General features: G+C 61.9%; 2 protein-coding genes across 3 annotated transcripts; both read right to left on the minus strand.

Annotated features, from left to right (window-relative positions):
* Positions 1–717: 717 nt before the first annotated feature.
* Positions 718–5303, minus strand: ABHD17A (abhydrolase domain containing 17A, depalmitoylase). The gene is made up of 4 exons (XM_088527330.1): positions 4853–5303; positions 2523–2717; positions 1837–2016; positions 718–947 (listed from the first exon to the last, which is right to left on the minus strand). Exons 1-4 carry the CDS (start codon positions 5164–5166, stop codon positions 722–724), a joined length of 915 nt encoding a protein of 304 aa, XP_088383456.1. The 5' UTR covers positions 5167–5303; the 3' UTR covers positions 718–721.
* A 3519-nt stretch (positions 5304–8822) lies between these two features.
* LOC104567250 (AN1-type zinc finger protein 5) lies at positions 8823–14269 on the minus strand. 2 transcript variants are annotated; one of them, XM_010214062.2, is made up of 5 exons: positions 14071–14269; positions 12865–12955; positions 12088–12206; positions 10441–10551; positions 8823–9100 (listed from the first exon to the last, which is right to left on the minus strand). In XM_010214062.2, exons 1-5 carry the CDS (start codon positions 14219–14221, stop codon positions 8952–8954), a joined length of 621 nt encoding a protein of 206 aa, XP_010212364.2. In that variant the 5' UTR covers positions 14222–14269; the 3' UTR covers positions 8823–8951. The 2 variants fall into 2 exon arrangements, with proteins under 2 accessions (XP_010212364.2, XP_010212363.2); XM_010214061.2 differs by having other exon boundaries at positions 12865–12958.
* Between the last annotated feature and the right edge of the window lie 8326 nt (positions 14270–22595).

The raw sequence follows: 22595 nt of genomic DNA on the forward strand, positions 1-22595 counted from the left end.
TTTATTCAGGGCCCCCTTTCCAGCCCAGCCCCATGAGGCAGCAGAACAAGGGCGACCCAAACACAGGAGGCTGCTGTGGAGGGGGGCTGGGGACAGCACAGAGGGGACGTGGCAGGGAGGCGGCGCTGGCACCTCCTGCGCCCACCCCGAAGGTCCCCCAGGGCTGCGGGGCCTCCCCTCGCCCCGTGCCAGGGAGGCTCCATCCCAAGCTCCATCCATGTCCTGTGTCCCATGCTGGGGAGCGGCACGATGCAGCGATGCCTGGGAAAGGGAACAGGACCCCCCCAGTCCGACCCCTCTACCCCCCGCCTTATTGCTATAGTCAGACCAGCAGAGCAGCCAGGGTGAATTGAGGGGCTCCGTGTTTCCTGGAAAGGGGATGGAGATGCGTCCAAAGCCCAGGAGGGGCCACCAAGGGCTCACGTCCTTCTCTTCCCTGCTGCGGGGGAAAGGAGGGCGCTGCCGTCTGGCCAGCCCAGCCCACGGTCCAAGCGGCGTCCGGGTCCCGTGGAGAGGAGAGCCGGGCTTGGATCAGAGCAGAACCGCCTCGTCCCACGCAGGGCATCCTCGCCTCTCCCGAAGCCGGAGCTGGGACTGCAGCTGAGGCCGTGCAGACTCATCTCACCTCCGGCAGCAGGGAGTGTGTGCGGGGGGGAAGGAAGGGGACAGAAAGGCCCAGGAAACCCCCTTCCCACCCCATCCCAGCCCGCCCGCGCCGGGCTCAGGTGCGCTGGCTGGCCAGCTCCTGGGAGATGAACTTCCGAAGGCGCTCGAGGTACTGGCTGTAGAGTTCAATGTCATTGTGCCCGGCCCCGTCCACCCAGAGCGGCTCCACGGCCTTGGGGCAGCGCTCGAAGAGCGCGAGGCCGTGCGAGAAGTCGATGACTTCGTCCTCCGTGCCGTGGATGATGAGGACGGGCGAGGTGATTTTGGAGATCTTCTCGATGCTGCCAAGGAGGCGGGAATAGACATTGGGTAAATATGGAAATACGGATGGGGTCCCTCTCCCATTCCTCCTCCTCCACCCCAAAATATCCCATTGGGAAAAGGGATCAGGAAATGCCCTTTGATCCCAGTGCAGGGACACGGGGAGCTTGAGCCAAGGCTCAGCTCCAGGACATCCCCAGCACGTGACAGATGAGGACACACGAGGACAGACGAGCAGTGACAAGAGCCCCGCGGGACCCCAGCAGAGGCTGATGGAAATGCCTCCGGGAGAGCGCGAGGCCGGGATCGAGTGCAGGGCCCGGAGGAGGGAACGCGCTGCCGGTTCCCAGAGGCCCCGGGACACAAGGGCCAGGCGAGGCTGCGCGGACGCAGCGCGTGGGCCGGGTGCTCCCGGCACGGCTTCCGGCAGGGCCGGAGCTCATCCCGTCCCATCCCTGCCTCCCCCTTCCAGCTGCCACCTGCAGGCACCGTCCCTGCCACCCTGGAGGGGACAAACGCCCAAGGAGCTGCACGGAGAGGGACCCGGGACCACCTAGACTTGTGACACCCAACAAGGGGGCTGCTCAGGCAGCCCTGAGGTCACGAGGCACAGATGTTGGGACAGGATGTCCCAGAGGCAATGCCACCAGGGCACCGCGCAGGGGACAGGGCATGGTGGCTCTGGGGACAGGGCATGGTGGCTCTGGGGACAGGGTGTTGATCCCCCCAAAGGGACCCATCGCAAAGCAGGAGGATCCTGATGGACACGTTCAGAGCTGCTGGGGCAAACAGCTCCACATGGTCCCATTTTTTGCCGTCACCCTTTGTTACAGCCCCCACCAGGACTGGGCTGCTCTGGATTCTGTCCCTGCAGAGCTGTCCTTATCCCCTGTTGCCCAGGCCACTCACTTGGGGAAGGCATCAAAGCAGTAGGTCTTCTTGGTCTCGGGGAAGGCGACTCTCATGCCAGAGGTGAGCGGGGAGTGGAGCACGATGGCCGCGCACTCGTAGCGGGAGGCCAGGTCCACCGTGGGCACCGTGCCGATGCTCTGTCCGTACAAAATGATGTTCTCCGGGCTGATCCCGTACCTGCAAGGAGACACGAGGGGGCAGGTCAGCGCCCAAGGAGTGGGTGGCAGCACTGCCCGGCTGCGGTGCCACGGGATGCAGGGAAGGAGCCAGATCAAAACCCTGGCACAGGGCGGGAACACAGAGTCAGGGGCCACACGCGCTCGTGCCTGTTGTTGGGGACCACCACGTCCCCCGGGGCTGGTGGCCTGAACTCCCCAGCGCAGAGCCCCAGCCTCGAGCCCAAACAGCCCCAGCCCTGACCCGAGACCCCCTTCACGCCGGGCTGCGCACGGGGGGCTATTCCCCTGCCCCCCCGGCAGCTTCTCCCAGGCAGCATTCGCGGCCCCCCCGGTCCCTCCGCGGCCTCCCGGGCCTTCCGGCCACCCCTTCCTGTTAGGAGCGGCCCGGGCCCCTCTCGGGGAGATTTCCTGTTTTCCAGAGCTCCGGCCTCCAGGGTTTTCCTGGCAGTGCCGGGCGCGCGCGGCCTCCCTTCCCCCCCGGCCCGGCCTGCGGCGCCGTCTCACCGCGTGCGCAGCGCCTGCCACGCGGCGTCGATGTCCGAGTAGAGGTTCTTCTCCGAGGGCTTGCCCGTGCTCACGCCGTAGCCCGAGTAGTCGTAGGAGAAGATGTTGCAGTTGATGCGCGTGCCCAGCCCGATGTAGAAGCTGCTCATCTGGCCCAGGTCCACGGCGTTGCCGTGCGAGAAGAGCACGGTGAACCTGCGGGCAGGGACGCGGCGCTGAGCGGAGCCTCTGCGGCCCTGGGCACCCGCATGGCGCCCGCGGCCTCCTCAGCGGAGGCCCAAAGCCAAAATCTGGCACAAAAAGGGTCAATAACCCTCTGGCCACTCAAGACATCCTTGCAACACCCTGGTGCAGCCCCAGAGATGCCCAATCCACCCCCACTGCTGAATCTCCCCCCAGGCATCACCTGCTGTTCAGAAAACGCTCCCTGCTCCTCCACCCTAACAGATCCCAACGTTTTCCTCTCCCATGGATCTACTCTCCCCCTTCCAAGGCAGAGGATGCTACCAGGAACCCCTCACGGAGACTCCGCATGGTTACGAAAGTCAGGGCTCGCTACCAGCAGAAACCGAGGCAGCCGAAAGGCAGGATTATTCCATTTGAGTTTTTGAGTCTATTTTTGGTAGAAAGCTCAGGATTCGGGGCCATTTGCCCGATGGGGATTTTCAATAAAATATCTGACAGGGAATTTTTTGCTCTCCTGTCCCTGGCAAGACGCCAGACGTGGGGAGGGAAGCGGATTGTGGGAACGGCAAGACAAGAATCCCCCATGTGAGGGGGAAGAAGAGCCTCACCAGGAGCAGCGACACGAATAAGGCTCCGGTGAAGCTCCGCTGCCTTTTTCCAGAGGGAGGGAATGGGGCCCGCTCCCAGCTGAGATCCCTGCAGACAGGCCCCAGGCGCTTTGGGCCTCCATTTCACATGGCAACGCTGTCACCATGGCCATGGGACGAGGGAGCTGGATGCTGCTGCCCGGCTCGGAACTTTGAACAGAGCCAGATCGCGGTGACCGGGGGCTTGGAGACCCCCGGAACGGGGCGTTCTGATCACTCCAACCTCCACCCCGATCCTGGAGGGGGGTTCACTGTGTGTCACCAGCACTCAAACCGCCCTCCATGGGAACAGACATAGCTACAACAGGAGGGGGAAAGGAAGCCGGGACGAGCTGAGGAATCCCCAAAAAGTGGAGGTCAAGGAGGCACCTGCATGGATCCCAGAGGGATCCCGGATACCACGTGCTGGGCAGAGGACATTGCCATGTAAGAGGTGCTTCCTGGAGCGGGAGCAACGCAGGATGGGGTCTGGCGGCTCCAGGAGGTGGGACGATCCCTGTGCTTGGGAGCAGAGGGACTTTGGAGAACTGAAGGTGGCAGAAGGGGCTCCAAGGGGACCTCCCGCCACTCCTCGGCCTCTGGAGGGCGGCTGCGACTCGGCTGACACCCACCCAAGGACGGTCCCGCTCCCGAAACGCCAGCGCCAGGTGCCCAGCGCGCAGGGCCCCGCGGAGCCCCCGGCTGCGGGAGCAGCTGCCGAGTCCGCTCCGGTCCCCGCGTCAGCCCCGCGTGTCCAGCGGGGACACGAGCAGCCGCGGACGGGCTCCATCCCCCCGCACTGCCCCTCACCAGCTGTCCCAGCAGATCCCAGGAAGCTACCGCAAATTCCTGGAGGCTCCGGCCAAAGCATCCCGCTCTCCTTCCAGGAGAAACATCCCCCTAGGAACCAGCCCAAGACCCTCAGGTACCAAGCCCAGGGTCACTGGGTCAGGTACCAAGGCCAGGTCTCCGAGGCCACCAAGGAATTTGAGAAGTTTAACTGCTGACCACAGGCCAACAACATCCAGGTCTTTCCGTTTCACAGGACCATCACACCTGGACAAGGTGGGTGAGTTACAGGAAGCTGGGCCTAAATCCCCCTCCTGTCACTCTGCGCCCGGAGAATCCCAGGAAATTTGGCCGCACTGCTCAGATGTGGCTCGTTCCGAGGGCAGCTTCTGTCACGAGCCCCATGGCACAGGGACATGCCAGGACGCTGGGGGGGAACTCGGGCACAGGGAGGCAGCACCGAAATTCCCGGCTTCAGCTTCGCCTCCCTCCCTGTCCTGGTTTAATCCCATTCCCAACGGCAGCCACCAGCCAAGCAGGTTCCGAGAGCCGGGCCCCACGTCGCAGGAAGCCTCTAAATCCCCGGCTCCTTCAGCAGGGCAGCGGATTTAGCGCAGGGTCAGGCCAGGCCGGGGCGGTGACAGCCAGGGAGGAGGGGGACAGGCTGGCGCCGGGGCTCAGCGCGGCGTCCCCGGCGGTGCCAGGCCGGCGCGGCCCCGCGTGACTCACCTGGCGCCCGGCACGCAGCGGACGTACATGCAGCCGACGCGGTTCCCGCGGCCGCTCTTGGTGACGAACACCTCGATGTTGTCCAGCTCCCGCTGCGTGTACTGGAAATCCGCGCGGTCTGTGAGATGCAGCTTCCAGCGGCCGGCGGCGCCGCCGCGCAGGGAGCTGGTGCTGGCGCTGCCGGCGGGCTCGGGCTCGGGCACCATCGCGTACGTGGGCTCCGGGGGCAGGAAGGCGAGTTTGGCCGCGATCCGGCTGGGGCAGGGGGGGCAGCAGAAGAGGCAGCAGAGCTGGCTGACCGAGAGCCCGTTCATGACGGCGGCAGCGGCGGCTCCGGCACCAAAGCGAGCGAGGACCCAAAGTCAGGGAGCGGCGGCGGCCCCGCGGTGGCCCCGTCCCGCGCGTGGCGGCGCCCTGCGGATCGCGGCTGCCGACCGGCTCTCCACTAGCAGCGACCTGGCGGCGGGGGACACGGAGTGAGGCGGCCGCCCGGTTCCGACGGAGCTCGCGCCACAATCGGGGCGCCGGAACGCGGGGCGCCCCCGGCTCCGCGCAGCCCGAGCCGGCACAGCCCCCGGCGGGGGCGCGCGGACGGCCCCCGCCGCCCCCTCCCCAAAAACGCAAGGCGGGAGCGGGGGAAGGAGGGGGAAGCAACTATTTTCGGCAAGTTTGGACGCACGCTGGCTGCCGAGGAATGTCAGAGCAGCCCACACCCCGAGGAATCTGCTCCATCTGCTTCCCCGGGGCTGGAAGAGAGGAGGAAAGGGTGGGGGGCGGCCCTGCCCGCAGGGAAGCGAGCAGGGAATGCCGCTCTCCAGGGAATGCTGCTCTCCAGGGAATGCCGCTCTCCGGGAGCACGGGGCTCCCGCGCGGGCGCCCGTGCCCCCCTCGCGCTCCCCCCGGCACTTTTGGGAGCCGATTCTGGGTTTCCTCCAGGTGCCAGTGACGGCCCCGGCCGGTCGGGCCCAGCCGGGGGGCTCCGGCTCGAGCGGCCCCCGCGGGCGGCGGGTGGCGGCCGCGGGGCCCGCGCACGAACACGGGGGGCTCCCGCGCCCCCCCCCCCGGCTCTGCTCTGGGGACAGGCGCTGGGCAGGGACCCCCGACCAGGCGCGTGGGGAGCGTCCTCGGCCCCGCAGCAGCCACCCAAGCGGGTCCAGCCCCACGGCCACAGCGGGCTGTGCCCCGGACCCCCCAGTGCTCCTCCATAACCGCACACGGACCCCCCCCCCAGCCCCACACACCCCGCGGACGGGCGCACCCGCCCCCCAGAAGCGCCCCCGTTACCGGGCCATGGTGCGGGCGGCGGCCGGGCCGGGCGCTGCGGGGCGGGCGGGCGCTGCGGGCCGCGGCGCCGGGGCCGGGGCCGGCCCTGCATGGGGACGGGGACGGGGACGGCGATGGCGGCTGCGCGCGGCGCTGCGCGACGGCCCCGCTCCGCCCCGTCCCGCCGCGCGCGGGAAGTGACGCCCCCGCCGCCGCCCCGCCCCGGCCCGGGGCCCGGTGCAGCCCCGGGAGCCGCCGCCTGCGGGCCTGCCCCGCAGCGAGTGCCGGTACCGAGAGCCCCGCGAGCTCCCGGGGCTGCACTGCACCCGCCCCCGGTTCTTGCAATCCCTGTGAGCTCCTGGGGCTGCACTGCACCCGTTCCCTATTCCTGCAATCCCTGCGAGCTCCCAGGGCTGCACTGCACCCGCTCCCTATTCCTGCAATCCCTGCGAGCTCCCAGAGCTGCACTGCACCCATTCCCTGTTCCTGCAATCCCTGCGAGCTCCCAGGGCTGCACTGCACCCATTCCCTGTTCCTGCAATCCCTGCGAGCTCCCGGGGCTGCACTGCACCCGCCCCCGGTTCCTGCAATCCCTGTGAGCTCCCGGGGCTGCACTGCACCCGCTCCCTGTTCCTGCAATCCCTGCGAGCTCCCGGGGCTGCACTGCACCCATTCCCTGTTCCTGCAATCCCTGCGAGCTCCCAGAGCTGCATTGCACCCGCTCCCTGTTCCTGCAATCCCTGCGAGCTCCCGGGGCTGCACTGCACCCATTCCCTGTTCCTGCAATCCCTGCAAGCTCCCAGGGCTGCACTGCACCCATTCCCTATTCCTGCAATCCCTGCGAGCTCCCGGGGCTGCACTGCACCCGCCCCCGGTTCTTGCAATCCCTGTGAGCTCCCGGGGCTGCACTGCACCCATTCCCTGTTCCTGCAATCCCTGCGAGCTCCCAGGGCTGCACTGCACCCATTCCCTGTTCCTGCAATCCCTGCGAGCTCCCGGGGCTGCACTGCACCCGTTCCCTGTTCCTGCAATCCCTGCGAGCTCCCAGGGCTGCACTGCACCCATTCCCTGTTCCTGCAATCCCTGCGAGCTCCCGGGGCTGCACTGCACCCGCTCCCTATTCCTGCAATCCCTGCGAGCTCCCAGGGCTGCATTGCACCCACCCCCGGTTCCTGCAATCCCTGCGAGCTCCCGGGGCTGCACTGCACCCACTCTGGCCCCTGCAACCTCGTGCTCTCAGAGTGACACCTATCCAGGAATGCCCCGTGCACATAAAGTACCATCCACAGCATCCAAGCAAACTAGAATATATTAATATTTACAGATCTGGGTTCATACTAAGAAAAATAAAAGAGAAAAGGAGGCAGCAGAGGCCTTTTGCATCCCCGCTCTCCCGTCCTGCGTGCGGCACGCAGTCGGCTCCCTGTCCCTGCACAGGGGCCTGCGGACTTTTTGCACCAATTCCCACTCGCTTGCGGCTCGTCCCGGTGCATCGAACTGTTCCCTGCAGCTGGGACACGAATCGCTGTTGAAGGGAAATGCTGAAAACACGTGGGATGCTGAGAAGTGGGGCAGAGGCTGCTCTTTCCTCCCGGGACGCAGCTGCATTTCTTGGCTTGCGAGACGGAGCCGTCGCGGCCTCGCAGATCCGGCTCTCGGCTCTGCAGTGTCCCAAGGAGAACAGCTTGGAAAAGAAAATCCCCCAGGAAAAGCTGTGGCCGCTGGGGGTGGCGGAAGGGGAGACCCGGGCTCTGCAGAACAGTTTCCCCCTTGGGACGCTTTTCCCCGGGCCGTGGCTGGGGCTCAGCCAAGGCCAATGTCAGGGTTCGCTGGGACACGGTGGGACGCAGCACCCGGAGCTGCTGCTCACATGGGGCTGCAAAGGGGCTGCCGAAAAGGCTGAGGCTGCAGAATGGGTTTTCCCAGGCTCTTCTTCCCCCCTGGCTGGCCACAAGGATCTTCCCCAGGGCTTGGCCCACAACTAGAAGCCAGGTGGGGAGTGAGACAAGAGCCCCTGACCCTCTATGTGCCATCCCCTGCACCCTAGAGCTCTCCCTGCACCTCTCCGTGCGCCCGTGCGTGCCCGGGGCAGCCGGCCCTGCCCCTTCCCGCAGGGACAAGCGGCGGCTGGGAGGGCAGGGAGGCTGGGAGAGCTCCCAGGAAAGGCCCCTCGCTGGGTCTCGGCAGGGCCCGCGGCGGAGGCCGCAGCTCCCCAGCGCCGCACGCGCGCGGGGACGGGCGGAGGTTCGGGGGCCCGAGCCTGGAGCACAACCCTGATGAGAAACAAATCACGTAAGGCAGAAGGTGGATGGTGGATCCAGGGGGGAGGCGAGGGTGTCGGAGCGTGGCCGCAGCCGCGTTATCCGCAGGCTCGCTTGGGAAGGGGCCAGGCGCTTCGCACGGGGCGAGGGAGGAGCATTCGGCGGCCGGCGGAGCCGCTGCTCGGGTGTCGCTCAGGGCGGCCAGGCCCTCCCGGAGCAGCACGCGCGGAGCGCTGCTTTCTGCAAGGTCCCGGCCCGGCTGCCCAGATCCAGCTGCTCCGACTGCGGCTTCGCAAAGGGACGCGGCGGGGATTTGGAGTGCTAAAACTGCCAAACCCTCCTTCCCACCCCCGAGACCGGGCACCTCCGGCGGAGCCGAGCGGGGATGGCTGCCCGCGCTGTGCAAACCGCCCTGCCCTTTTCCTTTGGGAAGCCGGTCAGAAATGGATCTACCGAGCAGTGGCTCTAGGTTCATGTCTGCTGCTGGAGGGCCCATCAGGCCAACCATGGGGTTGGGAGGAAGAGGAGGAAGGCTGGGAGGAAGGGGAGGAGCACCAGGCCACGGGCAGCCTCCCTCACAACTTCTGGATCTTCTCGGCCACGATGATGGGGTTCTCCTTGCGGATTTTCTCAGCTGCTTCTGCCTTGTAGTCGTAGGGGCAGCCGTGCATGTCCGAGTAGCGGTGCAGGGCGCAGAACAGGTTCCCGCAGCGGCAGTCGAAGCCTGAAGGGAGGAGCAGCAGAGACCACGTTACCGCGTCCCGCCGGGCTGGCCCCTGCTCGCCACGAAGCCCCACAGACGCAGGAAGAGAGATGGGGATTGAGCAGGGGGGAAGGCTTGGGACAGCTCTTAGGTTTCCTCCAGCTTAGCTGCTCTCAGGGGAACTGTCACAAGTGTGTGTGTGCTCTGCAGCGGCCCCAGCTGTCACGGCAGCGGGAAGAGCTCTCGGGAGCAGCTGTTCTCTGCGTTCCCTAGAGATAAGGACACGTGATGGCCGGAGGGCACAGCAAGAGGGTCCTAATCCGCAGCAGGCTCTGAGCTGGGCTGAGCCCTCCAAGGCACCACAACAGCCGCGATCACAAAGCTCCACGGCCGAGCAGCAACAGGCAACACACCCCTGGCCTCAGCATCTCTTTGGAGCTTCCAGTGCCTCCAAAATGCATAATTTAATCGCTCCACTTGGAAGCGAAGCTGTTGGGAAGAGCAGAGCACCCTGCCACTGCAGGCTATCCAGCTCCAATTGCTCTAAGTGTCTCCAAGTGCACGGGGCAGCTCGGTGTGCGCAGCACAGGGCTGGACGACCCTCGTGGGCCGGGCTCTGCCCAAGAAGCTCTTGTGGAGGGCACAAAACCGCGTGGGCGATGCTGGGGGCCAAACGGTGGGAGGAGAGCGCAGGGTGGCCTGCACGGCTCAAGGGTTAACTTTTTCCAGGGAAAATCTAAACGCTGGGGTCACTGCGGGGGGGATGATGTTTTATTAGCACGCAGCCCTGGGAGCTGCTTCACAGATTTCCTTTCTGGGGCCCTTTTCCCTCTGAGTGTGTCGCCCCACGCAGTGTCCCACCAGCTCTTGCTCCGCCGGCTGAGCCTGTGCTCACAAAGCTGGGGCAGAAATCGAGCGATTTGGAAGGAGTATTGGAGTGGGATTTTCTGTTTTGGTCTAGCTCAGTTCATGCCACTGTTACACAAGTTTTACCATGGAATTAGGGGGAGCAGAATTAGATCCACATCATGTTGGTGGTTGCCTTTGCTTCTACACAAACACCTTTTGCCAGGTAGCAGAAGTAAGCCAAGGGGCACTGCTCCATCCAACACTGCAATTTTGAATCTAAGAGCTGGCAGGGAAACTGATGATGAGCATCAAATTCCTCATGTTACTGCCTCAGGTTGGACTGTTCAAAGATCTGAGTCTCGCCTCCCACCTCCCTTGGAGCAGCATTTCCTGCAAAAGCAGAGTATTCTTTGGAGGGCAACCTCCAAACACTGCACCATGCCAGCCCTGTGAACTCAGCAGGATCAAACTACGCAGGCGGCGGGTACTTTTTGCCCCAGTTGGGACCTTACCAGTTAACCCTATCTTCTTCCGGCAAGTGAAGCACCGGTTCTTCTTCTGTTTCACCTTTTCGGAAACCATCTTGTCCTCAGCCGCGTTCTTGGGTATTTCAAGGAGGGTACCTGGAACAGAGACAAGGGCTTCGTTATCCTTCTTGGTTAAGTGACGTGTTAGCTTTATTCCAACAGCTGCTCCAGGCCCTCCTGTTTCCGAGTCCCTGTCGGAGGCGCCTGCGCGTGCACATAGCCGCACGCCGTGAGCGCGTCGCACCGAGGGGCGAGCTTCGTGCTGCTCCCACACCTCTCCCTTCCAATTCCCGAAGTGCAGGGCTCAGAAAGAAAAACAAGGAAGGTTCAGCTATGGCATATGTAAGGAAACGTGATGCTAAGCAGAATTACCTGGCGCTTGTCACAGGTTAAGCATGTGGCTGGATAGTCACCACGGCTTGGCTGCTGTTCAGCCACTCGGTTGCACATCTGAGCCGGGAGTTAATCTCTGTAAAGTTAACCCCTTCTAAGAAGGCCCTGGTAATTATTTCTGTTGACTCTTATGTAAGTGTTCCTCATATGTAGGTCTCAGAATGCTTTACACAGATACTCATCGCCGTCTCTAATCTACCAGAAGGAAAAGCGAGCTCCCAGAGCCAGATTGTTAAAGGTCACTGACGCTCAGCAGGATTTCCAGCAGCACCTAAGCAGGTTAGAGAAGTCAACAGGCGAGTGGGGCCCCAACTGCCACAAGATCCCCCGCTGCAGCGCGCGCCGTCCGAAAACCAGGCTGAGCAGAGCGATGGGCAGACACAGAAACAGCTTCGCAGCTCTGACCCTGAACAACCCTCTAGAAACCCCCCGGGCTCCAGGACTCTCCCAGGTCTCTCCTCCACCACACAGTCACTCCCACCTGCCTGTTCTAAGTTGTCTCCTGGGCTCGCGGGCAAGTGGTTACCAGGGCCAAACCTTACAGTCAAGGCAGTGCCTGAAGCCCATTTTTTAGCAACTAACAGCCCTGTTTCTTTTAGGTTTGTACACAAGCAAACTGAGCTGCCGCTCGGGCAGGGTGTTTCCCATGCAACGTGTCACTCGCTTGCAGCTCCACTGCAACACCTTGCAACAGAACAACTGGGGGACGGGCCTTGCTGGGTGACGACACCGGTACTCCGTCACCGGGATCACTCCACGGGATCCACTCTGCAAACAAAACGACGGAGCCAGCCCTGCCCTCCAAGGGGCAGGTGGCCCTCAGGTGACACAGGACAGCGGCAGCCGCCACACGAGCCACTCAGCGCCGTCCCCTGCGGAGCGCGGGGCTCCCAGCCCCTCTGCGGGGCTCCGCCGCCCCCGCTCGGCTCATCCCGCCCGTGGGAGGCTCCGGGCTCTCTGCCACGAACGCCGACGGGCGTCAGGGAAGATGATCCCCTGGCAGAGCCGAGGGCTGGCAGCTACTCCGCTCGCAGCCCACAGAGCCACCTCCTTTGTGCCCTCAGGCACAGCATTTTCTCTCCCATTTCAGAATCAAGAAACTGTTTTTTTTTTTTTAGCTTAGCTCTCTTGTTAGATGCACCTTTATTGCCGGTAGGCAGCGACTCTTCGACATACCACTCAAACCAGACTTGCTATATTTGTGTCATCTGGACACAAAGGCCAAACCAAGTGGCCTACCTGATGAGGAAGATGCTGAGGAGGCTTCTTCTGTCTTAGCGAATCTTTCCGTCTCGTTGCTGCTTTCTTCTCTGGATATGCTCATGGCCGTCATCTGATGGGTCACAGGGGTCTGAGCACTGGGAGCAAGAAACAAACCACAGAGCAAACACAAACATTTTCATTTGATGATCAGTTTTGTGGGAGAGATCTTCAGCCCATGAGGCTAATTTCACTACACTCAAAGGGAGCTCAGCAGCAGAGCAGGCCAATTCCCCCTGAGACTTGAGGCCAAAGTTCTCCGCAGACATAAATGGAATGAACTTGTGATGATCTCAGCTTCCTTTTCTACCCAGCTCCATCTCAAAGCCCACGCAAGTGCGTCCAGGGCTACGAACTAGGACTTCAGTGCAACGACAGGGCTCACTGAGGGTATCCTGCTTCCTAAAAAATATCACTGAAGTTTCCAATTTTGTTCCTGTAGCCTCAAGGCTGGATCATCACTAGTGCTGTACGTTAGGACCTGGTTGAAGCTGACTGGTTTAACAGAGCTAACGACACAGCGCAGCAAACAGGTGCACTGGCTGCAGGAGAACCAGGTTGCTATTTATTTTACTACTAGTTTTAATTTACTGCTGACCCTCTAGGACCTAACTCCGCACAGCAGTCCCCACAAGTAAGGACCTCTCAAGGCTCCCGATAAAAACAGGGTCGCTGTGAACAGAACGCTGTGGCCACCCAAAGGACGAGGACACTGCGTCCCAGGGCAGTAGATCCATGCACAGCCCATGCCCCTACCTGGCTTTCACATCCTCCAGTGCGGAGTCTCCCTCTGCGCAGGGCTCTGCAGCTGAGCTCGAAGCCACAGGGCTGTTGTTGGGACCGTTGGCTGCTAGGAAACAAGATCACAGTTGTGGTCAACGCTCAGAAACGGTAGCAAGTTCCTCAGCTGCTTGACAGTCATGGCCAGGAGTCACCTGCTGGGGACCTTCCATGTGTGTTTTTAAACATTTGGCAAAAATCTAACTTCAGTCACACTGACCCCTCTGTCGTTCTTTGAGTCCCCTTCTCAGCATTATAAAGCAAACTCCACATCAGCATAAACGTTTGCCTCTCAGTATAAATAAAGGTGCTGCAGAGACGAAATTACTTTGAATCTGGTGCTGCTTTGCAGCTCCTCCAAGGTATAATGACCAGATCCAGTGGCTGAAAAGCCCTGGCTTCAATAGGAATATCTTGGGGTTTTTTGGCAGCTGGGGATCTAAGTCAAGATCTTTAGAAAAACCCTTTGCAATTAATCCTCTGTCAAGAAGAGCTGTGTCCCTAACGTACACTTTGAGTGGGGAATTGGAGCAAAGCCATTCCCATGCTCAGGAGCAAAACCACGGGAGACCTCTGGAAGGTATTGCTCAAATTCTGAACACGGGGCATCTGCACAGCCTCTCAGGAGGAGAAAATCCTGCTGATGATGGACAGAGCATCCTTTCTGTGCACAGCGCTAATTCTCAGCTCAGTGTTGCCTCTGTTTAGCAGCAAAACCACCCAAGCCTTTTTATTTTATTGCTTTTGCTTGTCCACCCCGTTAAAACGAGGAAATTACCAAACCCTAAAGGCCAGATTCTTCTCAAGCAAAATTTCACTAATTTGCAAAGGTTTGTCACAGTCTCCAGCAACCACCACACAACTCAAGGAGCAAATAACAGCTAAAGATCTGGGCTGTTGTTTTGGCAAGTGAAGTTTTGCAGTTTACTGGAAGGTGCAGCCTAGGACAGAGCTTAACAAACAACTGGAATGGGGAAGAAGGGAAGAATATCCCCTTAACAGAAGGGCCCCCAGGCTTGGGCATTTGATTTAGGGGCTTGGGGTCTACAGGAAAAGGCAAAGACCAAAAGGAAGAAAATCTGCTGGTGATCAGTACCAGGTTGCACGTGCTTTATTCCAGCTTCTTAAAATAGATTGCATGCAGGCGTCCATTTAAGACAGATTTCTCGGACAAAAATCTACCTGTGGGGCTTATCCGGTCACTGCTTTGCCGCCTCTGTAGGAATTCCTTATAGCACACGGAGCACATCCCATTGGTCCGGGGACTGCCATAAAATCCACAGCCCGTAGTGCACAGCAGAGGCACCTGGGTTTGATTCGTCTCCTGAGCCATCCTTTCTCTTCCAAGAAGCCAAGCTACAAACAGGAATTAAAAAAAAAAAGAAGAAAAAAGAAACAAAACAAGACAGCTGTTAACAGTGAGAGAAATAGTTCATTGTACGCTGCAGCTGACCAGGAAGAAGCACAAAAGATCCCAAGAGAGTCCAGTTCCTGCACACACACAATGTGATCCGACTCCCTTGAGCAGAAGATACACAGGGCTCTTACGCAGCGACAGGATCCGGGTCCTAATGCCCTTAATCCAGCACTCAGCTGCCACCAAGTTGCCCAGAGCCCATCTCAAAAGGCCGCAGTAACTGAACTGGCTCCTGGGTGCTCCCTCCTTGCACAAGGAGGCTGACTAAATCCACTGCAAAAGGCGTTCACGTAAGACCTGAACCATCACCGCGGTCCTGCGAGTGACTAATGACTCCTGCCAGCACTAAAAACAAAGAATGCAGGTCAAACATTCAGGTTAATTAGTTTCGTTTTACATTTAACAGCATTTGTTCCCATTTCAAGGCAGTTTCCCTTTTTTTTTTTTTATTTTTGCATCTCAGGAAAATTCTGCAAGTGAAACAGAAAGGATTTATTGACTCCCCAGTTGTAGGAACTCAAGTATTTCCTGACATTCACTGGCAGACAAGGGGAAGGAGACATTAATATTTTTAGGCTGGAAATAGGAATAAGGTTTCTCTCCAGCAGCAAGATGCTATTCTGGAGCAGCTTCCCAAGGGAAACGGTGGGAAGGGTGAACCTACTTTTGAAATGAAGCTCAGTAATTTCTCTCCGGATTACTTGAAGTCACCTGCAAAAAGAGGAAGTTGGCCCCTTTAAATGAAAACCATAAGCAATAGCTCCTAGCAATAAAAGAAAACACCAGTTCAGATGGGGCAAAGCATGTAATATAGCTCACAGCAGGAATTATACATTATTCTGAGGGAAAAATCCTGCTGCAAGGGTAGCGCTGAGCACGGCATCGTCACCACCGCTTTGCGCCAGGTGAAAACGAGTGATGGATACTACAGGAAAAGTAGGATTCCCATCCTGCCCTCACCGCCGCTTCCTCAGGAAGGGAACAGGGCCGGCGTCCCGGTCCCCGCGGCGGGAAGCCCTTGTGCAGCGGGATGAGGGAAGCCGGTGTCTGCGGGACAGCGGAGCCGGCGGGACCGCTCGGAAGCGCTCCTGGCACCCGCGTGGCCCCGGAGCCTCCCTCCTGCTCCGAGCACCCACAACGCGGATCCAGCTCCTCTCTCCCATGCTCCTACAAAACTTGCCCCGCAAAGGGGCTAAGACAGCAGAAACGTGGAATAATTCTCCTCGCCTGAGTTCTCCAGTGGAAGTGGATCGGCTCCCGCTTGTTCCTCCTGGGCAATGAGCGTATTCCCAGTACTCCCAGCACGCGCGGCTTCCTTGCAGTCCCATTCCCACTCCCTGCAGGAGCACCCAGAGCCAGGAGCCCCCTCCAGCCCTGCCGAGGGGCAGCCCTCGCCCGGCCGGCCGTGCTGAGGCCAACACGGAGCCTGCGGCCGCCGGGAACCGCTGCCCTTCGTGCCCCCAGCGCCCAATTCCGAGTGTCCCGCGGGGCACGAGCCGGGACGGCGGCTCCTGCGGGAGCCCTGGGGCCTCCGCGCAGCGGGACGGGAGGCCAAGCGCGGCCGCCCCGAGGGACGCGACTCACCGGCGGCAGGGGCCTCCGCCTCGCTTCGGCCTACCAGGCCCAGCCGCCGGACCCCGGTGCCGGAGGCTGGTCCCGAACCCCGGAGCCGAACCCCGGAGCCGGATCCCGGTGCCGGATCCCGGTGCTGGATGCCGGTGCCGGATCCCGGTCTCAAAGCCGGCAGCTCCGGCGCTTCCTGCCCGCTGCCAACGCGGCCTCCTGCCACGGCAGGGGCCACAACCCGGCGCGCGCGGCGAGGCCCAAGTCGCCGCCAGGGCCCCGAGGCGGCTCCGAGGGCGCTGCCGGGGACGGGGGGCCGGCGGGGACGGGGCCGGCGCGGGGGGCGGCGGGGCGAAGGGGACGGGGGTGTCCGCCCGGTGCCTCAGTTTCCCCGCCCGCCCGCGCGCCGGGAAATGGAGGCCGCGGCCGTGCGGCCTCCGCGGCGCCGCCCGCACTCACCGGCTGGGGCCGCTCCGCTCCGCTCCGCAGCGCTGGGGCCGGGCCGCGCCGCGCCGGGCCGGGCCGGGCAGCTCAGGCGCGCGGGCAGGGCGCGCGGGCGCCGAACATGGCGCTGGCTGCGGCGGGAGCGCGGCCCCGCCGAGCGCCCTCCCCCGGGAGGCGCCCGCCCGGCCGGGGGGGCCCGGGCCCGGCCGCCGCGCGGGGGGACGGGACGGGACGGGGCGGCCGCACGGACGGGGCTGCGGGCCCCCCTGCGCCCCCCCGGCTCTAGGGGCTGCCCCCCGCTTTGTGTCCCCTCGGCTATAGGGGGGGCACCCCCCAGCAATAGGGGCAGAAACACCCTCCACTATAGGGCAGGGGAGCTGAACCCCCTGGCTATAGGGCTGCCCTCCTGTTATAGGAGAGGGGGCTGGAGCCCCCCCACCCCTGCAATGGACACCTGAGATATTGTCCTGCCCTGGCTATAGGGGAGGGGCTGCGGCCCCCCTCAGGTTATAGCGGCTGCACCTACATAGGGGCTGCACCTATAGGGGAGTGGGCTGGGACACAGCCAGGCTCTGGCTACAGGAGAGGGGCCTGGGACCCCCACAGCTACAGGGACCAGGGCACAGCCGGTGCGGGGACGGAGGCACCTCCTCACATATAGGGGCTAAGGCACAGCTGGACATTAGCTATAGGGTATAGGGAAGGGGGTCCAGTGGCTATAGGGCAGCAATGCACCTTCCCAACAGCTATGAGGGAGGCACTGGACGTTCCCAGTGCCCAGCTAGTTATAGGGGAAGGGGCTGGGACCCCAGTGCCATCGCTGTCCATGGTGCAAGACACGTATGTCCCTCATAGACACATATGTCCCTCATTGACACATATGTCCATCATAGACACATATTTCCATCACGCACGGAAGTCCAAGGGGCAGAAACTCCCTCCAAACGAGGTTGGGTATCCGAAGGGAAAGCAGCCCCGGAGCGGCTCTCCACGGCTGCTCCGAGCTCGCCAGGTCTCGCCGTGCCTGCGCGGGCAAGATGAAAGCGCCGTGGACTGGGAGCGCTGCTCCCGCCGGAGCCTGCATCCGAGCCGCTCCGTAAGCTCCCTTTGATGAGCTAAATAGCGCCGAGCTCCTGAAGTCTCGGGCTGGAAGGCAGGTTTTCCAGACTGCAAATCATTTCTGAGGATCTCCTCTGAACCCTCGCCAATATTTTCTTATTTTTTTTCCCCCTCAAAAAATCCCTTCTCAGATGTTGCTGGGGATGACACAACTCGTAAGGAGCCTGATGCATCCGTGGGCCTGTGCCTACCTGCAGGCCCAAGCCTCCTCCGTGGGGTTCCTGCTGTACTAGCGACTTTCCCGGTTGTTTTTGCAGGTGCCCAGGGCAGATCTCACTGCAGCTGGAGGCAGCCGCAGGCAAAACCCGTTTGCTACCGAGCAGCAGGGCCAGCGAGAGGGACGCGTTGTCGGGACAGAGCCGTGAGGGCAGCACCCCAGGTTTGGGGACAAGCAGCCCCGTGAGAAGCCCCCATTACGCTCCCAACGAGCCGCTTGCAGTCACCAGCGCAGGGAAGGCGACTGACGGAGGCCACGTCCCGGTGCGGTGGCCACCAGGTGGCACCAGGTCCCCAGTGAAAGGGGCCACCCGAGCAGCGCTGCTGCCACCCGGGCGCCCGCTCTGTGCGGTGGAGAGGGCCCCCCTGGGGCACGGGAGCCCCGGAGGCCCCGCTCGGCCGCGGAGGCCGCCCGGCTCGTGCGGAGCAAGCAGGGCCTGCGGCCTCCGCACCCGGGGACGAGGGAACACCTGCCCCCAGGCAGCCCCTGGGCACCCTCCACGCTGCGCTTCGTCCCCAAGTCCCTTTCTTTGAGGGCTCCAGCCCCGCTTGGGCAGCTGGAGCTCATGGGCTGCTCTGCAAACGTAGCCAGGCCGCGAGGCGGCCGCTGCCTCCGTGACTTGGCCGGTGTCTCCATCCTGTCCGTCGCTGGCAAACAGGGCACCCTCCCGAGCCTCGCGAGCAGCCCCAAGCCCCGATGAACCAGCTCCCGTAGGAGTGCAGTATGTCTGGACGTCACCGTCCTCCCCAGAGGAGAAATATCCGCCCTCGCCATCCCGCCTCCTCCTCCCCACCCGCCATCCTCAGCACCGCTCAGCGCCGCCACGGCCCTGCTGGCAGCACGGTCCAGCCCGGGCGCTCACAGGGAATGTGGATTATTCCCGGTGCTGGGAGCAGGGGTAGCAGGTGGGGGACACCTCACTGGGCATCAAGCAGGGGCTGTGGTTGGGCATGGAGAGCAGCTCATGCCGAGCACCACAGCTATTAATACAGGTTTTCCAGGGATGTTTTGGCACAATTTTTGGAGCCAAAGCCGGAAGGAGCAGCGCAGCCTCCATGTGTCTCTTCCCTACTCTGCTGTCTCCTGTTCTCATCACTGTCACTCTGCAGCATCACGGAGCATCATCTTCACTCTGCCCTCGAGCTGCCGCAGCGAGACAGGAGGGGAGAGGGAAACCGCCCCCATCTCTGGCCCTTGTCTGTCTACATCAGCCCCCTCCTAAGCAATTCTCTGCCTGGGTTATCTAATGACTATCACGGAGCGTTTAAATGTCACTCCACTTAAGGGAGTAAGGCGTCCAGGGAGAAGACTGGGGGAGACGGGGTGGGAGAAACAGGAGCAAAACAGTATCGATTTCTAGCCAATTATCATTGTTATCAAAGCAGCACAATTAAAGCAAGAGGACTTTTTTTTTTTTTTTTTTTTCCGGTGCTCTGCCTGCCTCTTCTAGGGCAGAAGCTGGTCTCTTGGCTTGGTCGTACACAGGGATGTAGGATCTTGTATGCTTGCACACGCCTGTGCACGCACGCGTGTAGCACGGCTATGTGCACGCAAACACGCATACACGAGCACGCACAGCCCTCAGTTCAGCGGGTCTGTTGAGCTTGTTTTCCCGGTGGAGTCAGTCTCCCCAACTCCCTTCACTGCCTTGTTTTCCTGTGCATCCAAGATGTGTCTCCATGCAGCTCTTACAGAGCCAGAGAGAGTGACGAGCCTGGGGACTGGCTGGCAAGGTCCTGCCAGGGGTTGTTGCCCAAAGAGGAGCCGGGGCCGGAGGAGCCTGGCCCACTTCTCATGCTCCAAGTGTCCTGCAAAGAGTTTTCTGTCCATGCTCCCATGCTCACTGCTCCCTCCTCCTCCCCAGTGTGCAGGGACTGGGTCCTATCCATGAGCTCTCCCAGGCTTCCAACGTCTTTGCCCGATGGCTATTTGGTTTTCTGTGCTCTGGCAGGACAACCATTGGAGGTAGCAAGCTCCGCATCCCACTGTTGTATCCCCTTCCAGGGCAGGTGATGTTCGGGAGCGCAGAAGATGCAGGCAGGAGTGGACCCCCATCCTGGAGCGGCTGCTGGTGCAAGAACATGGATTTCGTGTGTAGGATACGTGTAGTGCGTGCCTGGAGACCCAGGGGAGGCTTTGCCTGTGGCTTCTAACATCAGGAGAGTCAGACACCTCCACCCACAGAGGCAAACCCAAAGCCAGGGGGATTCCCTGTTCCATACCTGCGGGTGGAGGGTTGTCTGTGACCAAGGCAGCACCGGGCAAGGGGGAGCCAGGGGCTGGCCAGGGGCAGAAGGGAGGCTGAGTTGTCCCCTAGGCCACCCCACGTCCCGGCCTCGTCTGCTCGGGTCGTGTCACCCGCGCTGCTGGCGCACGAGCAGTATCTCCATCACCCTGCAGATAAGGCCAAGCCGTGTTCCTGCCCCCTGCTCCAGACGCTGAACCGCTGCGAGAAGCAGGACCTGCCACCCTGCCCTGTCCGCCGGCCACCATCAGTCACCTCCTTGTCCCCTGCCACCGGCTTAGGGGGCTTCGATCGCCAATCTCGCCCAGTTAGCATATTAACCTAGTGCTGCGCTCGCCCCTCGCTGCAACGCCCCGCGCTCCCTGCCTGCGTGACACACATCTGGGGAAAAATAAAGGTTTTGGCGGGCTGTAAAAAACACTTTAAAGGCTCAGTGGGTTAGAAACCCCCTTGCAATTACTGCCTGCTCCTCGTCCGCCGCGCACAAAGGGCTCACCGGGGCGCTGGGCATGTTCTTGACAAACCCACTGGAGCCGCGGGAGCCAGCAGGAAAGAGCAGACGCGGGAGCCCTTTCAGACTCTGCTCTTTGGTTGCAAACTGCTTAATTTCCTGAACAAAATGATATTTTTGTTGTTGTTGTTGTTTTGATGGAAGGACGGCACTTTTTTGGCATGTTACAATCCCAGGGCTATTCATCTGTCACCACAGCAACGGGCTCCATCAATGGCCATCCAAGATTGCGGATGATTAGAGACAACACGTAAAAGGTGGAAGATGCTGGGCACCTCGCAAACCTCATCTTCCCAAATGACTCGAATTATCCTCATTATTTTTCCCCGGCCAATTCACTTCCCCGTCCGCAGGAGATGTCGCTGTTATATAAACATGGGCAGAGCGGAGTTATGAGAGAGGGTGGAGGAGAAGGGAACGCTCTCTTCTGGTAGGGACTGACCTGGAAAACTTGGGAACATGGAGAAGGGTTTCATCCCGAGGTGGTCAGGGAGCGGGCAAGCATCTCCGCACGCCAGGAGAAATAGCCGTGGGTGACTTTGCTCCTTGGCCACACCGTGCTCAGGGTGAAGGCAACACAACCAAACCTAAGGGTGTCCAAGAGAGTGTCACCCGCCTTCCTGCAGGATCTTCAACCCCTGAGGGCCTCAGCTGCCCTGAGCCGCCCATCTCCTCCACGGCGGACGCCTTGGGGCCGTTCGGGTGGCTTTGCTCCTGGGGAGGAACGAACTCTCATGCAGTCTTGTTGGATGGAGAAGAGCTCGGCACGGTGACCAAGCAGTAGCTGGTGTCCCACCACCTGGAGCCTTTGGGGACACATTAGGCTTGGGGAAGGAGGCCTTGGGAATACTTAGCCCTTGGCACCTTGGAACACGGACACGAGGCGCTGCAATGGCCAGTGTGAGACCCCGAGTGAAGCTTGCGGGTCCACAGCTGACGACGAGGGTCTCTGGTCGCACCGGCCGCCCACGAGAGCAGGGCCGGAGCGGCCTCCCCTCCTCCATCCCCATCCCCGAGGAAATGGCGGCCGCCCAAGATGGCGGCCCCGCAGCGCCTGTCGCGGCGCATCCGTCACGGCGTGGGCGCCCGGCCGCGCGCCCGGCTGCACTGATGGCCTGTGACGAGCGCCGCCTCCTCGCGCCGCCTCACGGCCTAACGCGTCCTGACAGGGCCCGCGCGGGCACCCGCCGGCCTCCGCGCTGCTCCGTGCGCCCGGGAGCCCCGCGCCGGCCCCGCGGCCAAGGGGACGCTCGGGGCAGCGCGGCGGCCCCAGGGCTTCCTGCGGAAACGGTGCTAATGGGCCACCCGGCAACACGGCCGGCGTGAAACTTTCATGGCCGCCCCTGAAATATTCATGGCGCTTGCGAGGCCGGCACGGGAAAAAACGCACTAAACGGCCTGAATATTTCATGGAGCCGGGGCTGGTTCCATGGGGTTTCCCGAGCGGTGCTGCGAAGCCGCCGTGCCGGAGATGGCACCGCTGAATCCAGGTGTCTGCCAGCTTCCCGGCGCCACGTTGGGCCCGACACTGTGCGGCCATCGCCGATTCTGCAGAGGATGGGGAAGGCCCTGCCTCCAGCTGGACCTGTCTCCAACTCATCCTGGCTGGTTCTTCCCCGGATGGCTGTTTGCTATGAGGAAGGGAAACCATGGGCTCTGCGGGTCTGCGAGCTCCCCTGGGCAGACGGGACTTCTCCAAGGGACCCTCTTGACACGAGTGGGTGAAACGCTGCGCTTCGGCCTGGCCGGATCTGCCATCGGAGCCTCCTTTGTCCCCCATGGACACGAGCAGCGGACATGTCATGAGTGCGCAAGTTCTTTCACCCAGCCCAGATAGGCTTTACTGCCACAAGGCAATCACACCAAACCCCTGTCCCAACGCTCGGGCTGGCCCAGATCCTCTCCTGGCAGAGCAGCAGGGCCACACAGGGGGTGACCGCAGGGACAGCAGCTGGATCGAGGTCAGATCCCCACCGGAGCATCGGCTCAGCAAGGCAGGATGCTCGCAGCCCGCACCGGCATTGTGTGCCATCCTGATCTGAATCCAGAGTCGGATTCAGAAGCTCAGGTCGGCACCAGGTCCAGAGCTCCTGCAGCTGCTCTGGGAGGTGGAAGATCCCGGCAGGGACGTGCTGTGCCCGGAACCAGGGGCTCATCGGCGGAGGAGCCGAGGGCCGGCGGGGCTGCAGGC

Source organism: Tinamus guttatus, unplaced genomic scaffold (assembly GCF_059628265.1).
Source record: "Tinamus guttatus ecotype Peru unplaced genomic scaffold, ASM5962826v1 Tinamus_guttatus_pri_ptg000280l, whole genome shotgun sequence".
Lineage (NCBI taxonomy): Eukaryota > Metazoa > Chordata > Aves > Tinamiformes > Tinamidae > Tinamus > Tinamus guttatus.